A 6,652-nucleotide genomic window follows, 5' to 3' on the forward strand; every position below is an offset into this window, starting at 1 on the left:
GTCCAACTTTGAATCAAATTCTACATCCATTACCCATTTACACTTCTTCATATGCTTTAGTACCATTAAATTTATTTTTCATCTTTCACTTTTCATTTTTTTTTCTCTTTCATCAACTTTTCTGTTTTCACCATCCCCATCACTCATTTTTTTTTCTTTCATCAAAATTTCGCCATTATTTTCTCTCATTGTTGAAAAAGAACCAATTATTCAAGTTCGTAACAATTTGTTCAGATCTATCAATTAATCAAGAAATCTCTCAATTGATAAAGGTATTTTTGAATTCATTATTTATTTTGCGAGATTTTATTTTCAAAATCACACATTATGTGTTGGATTGTATGTATTGAGGATTTTCCATCATTTTTTTTTATATATAAATTTGTTAACATACTCATTAAATATTTATGTATTTCAGATTTTTAGTATTTAAAATAATTTTTGTCGATCATTTTTATGATTTATTTTTATATTTCAAATTTAGTAGAATCACATTAGGATTTAGGTATTGAGTTGTTTCGCAAAAGATTTGGAAGTATTTTGAATGTTCTGTAGTTTGTAATCAAATTTATTTTTACAAAGTGATATTCTAAATGCAAACCTGTATTTTGATTATTTAAAATTGTAAATGAATACAAAATCAAAGATAAACTAGTTGGTATAAACATATAATGAGCAAAATAAAATACAAAAGTATTTGGCTGATGCAATTAGGATGAATACACATATAATGAATCCATAAATAAACTGTATTTTGGCTATTTATAGTTGAGAATGAATATGAAATCAAAATATAAATACAAAAGTTTATGGTATACATTAGGATGAATACAAAATCAAATCTAAATACAAACTTTATTGTATACATTAGGACGAATACAAAATCAAATCTAATTACAAACTATTTGGTATACAAAGTGATATTGGAAAAGCAAAATAAAATAGATAAGTTAGATAGATTAATACCTATACCATTAATACATGAGTATTGTATTTTGAATACTGGAAAATTTCTTAAAAGGAGATACACAAACTTCATAAGGTTAACATGATAGCCAAATAACTTCATACAATTTCAGACATTTTTAAAGATAAATTATAATTGCATAACGTCAAAATGATGCCTTAGTAGAATAAATTGCTTCAAATATGATAATGTATGGTAAATAAACGTGTTTAGAAACAAAAAAAATTAAGAAAATTGAATATCGAATTTTTAGAACAATGGTGATAGGCGTGTTTTATGGTATACATTAGGATGAATACGAAATCAAATCTAAATACAAACTTTATGGTATACATTAGGACGAATACAAAATCAAATCTAAATACAAACTATTTGGTATACAAAGTGATATTGGAAATAAGCAAAATAAAATACATATGTTAGATAGATTAATACCTATACCATTAATGCATGAGTATTGTATTTTGAATACTGGAAAATTTCTTAAAAGGAGATACACAAACTTCATAACCTTAACATGATAGCCAAATAACTTCATACGATTTCAGACATTTTTAAAGATAAATTATAATTGCATAACGTCAAAATGATGCCTTAGTAGAATAAATTGCTTCAAATATGATAACGTATGGTAAATAAACGTGTTTAGAAATAAAAAAAAATTAAGAAAATTGAATATCGAATTTTTAGAACATGGTGAAAGAAGAAGAAAGAGATGGAAGTTGTATTTTGATAAATTGTCAACTAGTTTATTGTTTTTGAATTTTTGTAACTGATAAGACTTTTAAGCAATTATTCGTTTTTAATATTTTTCTCTCCCCTTAATTTCTTCTTTTTGTTTTTAACAATTATTTCTTTTTTGATCTTTTTACTAAATATTGAAAGTATTGACAATGAATCCTATTAAATATGTTAAAATATTGACATTTTGAAAAATTTTTCAATAATTACAAGGAAGAAATATTGTATAATTTGCCAATTTCCTTCTTGTAGGTGTTTGTGTAGCATACAATTAGTTATATCAACCCAAGAATATAATCAAACATTAAGCCTTCTATTTTTAATGTCTATAAAAGAAGCCCTAGTAATCTGTACAGTTAAATGAGGATTCTTGAGTGCAAATGCATCAAATCTAGCTGTAAACACAATATCCTCCATGTTTTTAACAATGAAGTTTAACGCTGTCTCCTTTAACGACGTATTAGAACAAGTATCAGATATCTCTAAAACATCGAGAGCATTCGATGTGTTCAATGATCCCAACATTTGATTCTCACAAAATTTCTGCAAAAATGGAATCTCATACTTATCTGCTGCAATTGACAAGGAATATACATGTTTTTCCACCTTCTCCTTAGCCAAATCTCCACTGTACAGGAACTCTAATAGACACTCTAATTCATCGTAGTTTAGTTCAGACAACGTTATCGTGTTGTTACTTGGTGGAGCTTTACATCCATCTGAGTCCAGTATGTTTTTGAATATGTCAGATCTTGCTGCCTGTTAAATACAAGTAAAATGTTTAAGATAACGGAAATGTAGTCAGTTAATAGCTAGTTTGGTGTGTTTTATTACCAGAAGAGCTCTATGTGCTGGTATAGAAGGAGCATCATTGCCAGGTTTAATTAAAATATCAGTATGAATATGATCTCTTAAGGCAACAACAAAACCACTAAGATAATTGAGCTTCTCCTTTGATTCCTCTTCCATCTCCTTCATTTCTTTCACCCATTTCAATGCATTTCCAAATCCCTGGAATTATTCATTTTTTTTATCACATCCAACAGTTAGACAAAATATTATTCAATATTTTTATGTCACTTCAATGAATTCTTATGAAGATATAGGCTTTTCAGCTTTGTAGAAAGCTCGTCCATTTATATTTTCATCAAGTTAATTGCTTTTATTCTAGGACAACTAGCTTATTATACATTATATATAGTAATTTTCTATGTATACTTTTAGACAATTACATATCTTACCATTAATTATGAATTTCCTATATACATCTAGATATACATACATTTTACTACTAGATATACAAAATTAGGGAGAGGCGAGTGAGATGGGTGAGAGACGAGCGAGATAGTCATGTATATCAGATATATATACTAGATACATGTGAATCACACTAGACATATAAATTGGTATGTGCATGTATCCGGGATAGGAGGGAGACAAGTGAGATTTGCTATGTTTTCTAGATACATGTAAATCCACTTGGATATAGTGTATCATAGATATGCGTGAATCTACATGAATATAATGTATCTAGAACAATTACATCTAATTTTGATCTCATGTAAAAATCTGATAAGATTCGTAATATTACAAACTGAGTATATCGAAATAATTAGCCCCTAAACTAGTGGGACTTCCGTAAGTTTTCCATTATTTCAAATATTTTAAAGTTAAAATAGCTTTTAATCAATTTTAAAGTATTTGCGTGAATTAAAAAGATGCTCTTAAATATTTAATTTTAAGCTAAAAAAATAATAAAATAAATTTAAAATCATAAATTAAAAATTCTAACTTATGATTTTTGACTTATAACATAAAAATTAAAAAGTCAATCCAAACAATAAGAATGATCATGATTACATATGGGAGAGTCAGACAATTCGTACTCCATTTGTTTTACCATGAATATCCTCTCCATGACTTATTATCTCCATTTCTCCAACTACACACTTGGATGGAAGCCATTTGTCATAAATTAAAAAATGTGAAAATTTAAAATTGCAAATAAATCTCCAATTTTAATTTTAAATTATAACACATGGTTTCCATCCAAGTGTGTAGTTCGAGAAATGGATGGGACTTAGTACGATTTTTATGTTAAAAAAAAAAAACTTTTAAAACTTGTGATTTAAAATAATTTTTCGATAATTATGTGGTTGTAAATCATTTGATCGAGAGTGAGAAGAAAATTTTAAAGTAAAATTGTTTCTAATTATCAGTAAGATGACTTTTTCTTGGAGGAATTAAAAAAGAAATGATGCCACATAAAATAAGTCAAAGAAAATATATTTTAAATAATTCTAATTTTAATTTGAAGTGATAAATCTGCAATTTCCCCATATGTGAATTTTGGGCCTCCCCCAACCCACCCACCCCAAAAAAGAATCAAGAAAACAATATCCATATCAATATTCGCAAAAATAGAGCAAAACTAGACATGAGCATCTTTTTCAACTGCTAATTAATCATGTCATTATTTTGGAGCAAAGTAGTAAAAAAAATAGTTTGTGCTACATAAGTTTAGCCTCAACCTACTGCCTTGCAAATTGTTTTTGCACGCTGCACTCTAAATTTCCAATTTCTCTTTGTTCTCCTTGCTTATTTATAATTAAAATCATCAGTAAAAAAAAAAAAAATTAAACGAAATGTAACCTAAATAAACTAACCTTCTCCCAATCTTCTTGAAAATATCTAACGATGGAGGCAACCATTGATATTTTCCATTTTGGTCCTAGATTCCCACATTTTTCTTAAAATACGTTTTAGGAATTAATATTAGCTTCTTTATATGTGCAACATCTTTCACATATTTTGTTATATATATATATATGAGATTTGTCTATGATTCAAAGTAACAAAATGTTAAACTACAACCACCATCAATCCTTGGCTAATCGATCGCTATAAAAAAAACTCATAAGATAATTGAATTTTCCTATACTCCATCATCAATCCATAGCTAAATGGGATTAACCTGACATTTTTATTATTTAGCTATGAAATTTTATCTGTCGCTAATTCGAAGAAAGAGATGATGATATATACATACCTTAATAGATGGATTGGATGAAGAAGCAGAAAGAAGTCCAGTTATTGTTTTATTATCACTTCCTTTTGTATTTTCAATATGATCAACTTTGTTGGTAGTCAACGTAATTATTGTTCTAGCTCCTTCGTAACAAGCTGCACATATTGTATTTCTTGGTGGCCTTAAAATAAATGGCATCGCGCTACATATAGAACAATCCATATTTATTTGTGCGCTTCGATTAATTTTTTCTGATCAATATTCGAAGAAGAAATTACTGAACTCAAATGATCAATGAAGAAGAGACGATGATCGATTTAAAATAAGAGAAGTGGACTTAGAAATGATGGCGATGCCTTTTTTCATTTCTCCATTATTATAAAGTTTAATAGACTTTATGCTCCATTATATATATATTAAAGAATTGAAAAGGGGAGCCAAAACTATTTATCATGCTTCCTTTATAAGCTGAGAATTATTAATTATTGGAAACTTATTCGTTTTTTCTAATTAATATGATTGATCTATATGTATGTGGGGTAACCTAGCTACTATTATATTCAATGTTTTATTCTTATCTAAATACACATCTTTTTTCATCATAATCTCTAGAAAATTTACCATATAAAAAGTTACAAAAATATCCTTTCGGATATATCACTCTCTGCTCGGATACATATGTGAGTTATATATGTTTATCTGCGTATTTTCTGATGTATTCGAGATCGTATAACTTTAAAGAATTTTTTTAATAAAAAAAATAAAAATAAAATGTAACTAGATCTTAACACTATGAGATTTATGTAATTTTTATATATTCTTAATTCCAATATATAGAGGGGGAAAAGAGGGGGCTCAATGTACTTTTTTGAGAGAGATGCAAGAATATTTTTTAATTAATTCTTAAACGAAATTATATTTGATTAATATTAAACCAATAATCCACCAGCTTGACTTAATTATTAAGTTCATGTAATTTACCAGCTAATTAGAGGGCATCATTTAGTTCCAGCGAGGCAGAAGTATTTAATATTAGGAAAAAGAGAATAAAAAAGAATGGATATAATTAAAAGCATTAAGAAATAAAATTAATAGTGGGGTGTTAGTTGGCCATGTCTCTTTTGAGTAGGTTACAAGTAGAAACAATTTGGTTCAAGAATTAAGCTGAAAGAATATTATGGTAGGAAGTGGAAAAGGACTTTCCAACCTTACAAACAGCTAAAATGAGGTAACACAACCACGTCCCCTTCGATACAAATTACTCCCTCCCGTCAATATTAATTGACACGTTATGCGTTCATAAATATTATATAATAAGTTAATTTTATTTATATATAAGAGCCATGATCACCTCGATCAATGACCAGTGGGCTTTGGAGGATTTGGCGTGACCCCAACCTTGTATATTTCAATAACTTTGAACCAACAAAAGGGTGAAGGGGGTAAGGATCTAACCTCCATTTTACACAAGGTTGAGTGATCAAACTTATAAAAAAGGAAAAAAGGATAAATATATTCGCGAACTATTATAAATGGTATGCAGATTCCCTCCGTCATACTATTGGAACATTGATGCTCCTGCCGTCTAAAAACTAGAGTATGTCATTCACCCTAACGGAAGACTAAATAGGGACACGTGGTGCAATCTTATCTGTCGATACGAAATTTAGTCAGTGGATAAAATTATGACACGTGTATGTTCGTTAGTATAAAGGATATATATGCTCTAGTTTTTGGACGGCAAGGACACAAATGTCCCAAAAAATAATGAAGGATATCTGCATAACATTTTGCGATAGTTCGGGGTATATTTATCCTTTTTCCCTATTAAAAAAGTGACATTCTTTTTAGAAACCATCCACCCAGGCTTTCCCCTCCCGTTGTGGTGGCGGTTTGGTCTGGACTCCTGCCTTGTG

The 6,652-nt window shown here is 28.5% G+C and overlaps 1 protein-coding gene across 1 annotated transcript; it reads right to left on the reverse strand.

The window, feature by feature from the left end:
- Window positions 1-2,002: 2,002 nt before the first annotated feature.
- Window positions 2,003-5,119, reverse strand: LOC107022591 (BTB/POZ domain-containing protein At3g56230). The gene is made up of 3 exons (XM_015223185.2): window positions 4,758-5,119; window positions 2,543-2,719; window positions 2,003-2,467 (listed from the first exon to the last, which is right to left on the reverse strand). Exons 1-3 carry the CDS (start codon window positions 4,956-4,958, stop codon window positions 2,006-2,008), a joined length of 840 nt encoding a protein of 279 aa, XP_015078671.1. The 5' UTR covers window positions 4,959-5,119; the 3' UTR covers window positions 2,003-2,005.
- Window positions 5,120-6,652: the final 1,533 nt, after the last annotated feature.

This window comes from Solanum pennellii, chromosome 6, assembly GCF_001406875.1.
Source record: "Solanum pennellii chromosome 6, SPENNV200".
NCBI classification, from domain to species: domain Eukaryota; kingdom Viridiplantae; phylum Streptophyta; class Magnoliopsida; order Solanales; family Solanaceae; genus Solanum; species Solanum pennellii.

Coding starts and splice junctions, on each gene's coding strand:
- LOC107022591 (XM_015223185.2), bottom strand. CDS start 4,958: ATGGATTGTTCTATATGTAGCGCGATGCCATTTATTTTAAGGCCACCA. Junction 2,720..4,757: donor CATCCAATCCATCTATTAAG/GTATGTATATAT, acceptor GAATAATTCCAG/GGATTTGGAAATGCATTGAA. Junction 2,468..2,542: donor CAGCACATAGAGCTCTTCTG/GTAATAAAACAC, acceptor TGTATTTAACAG/GCAGCAAGATCTGACATATT.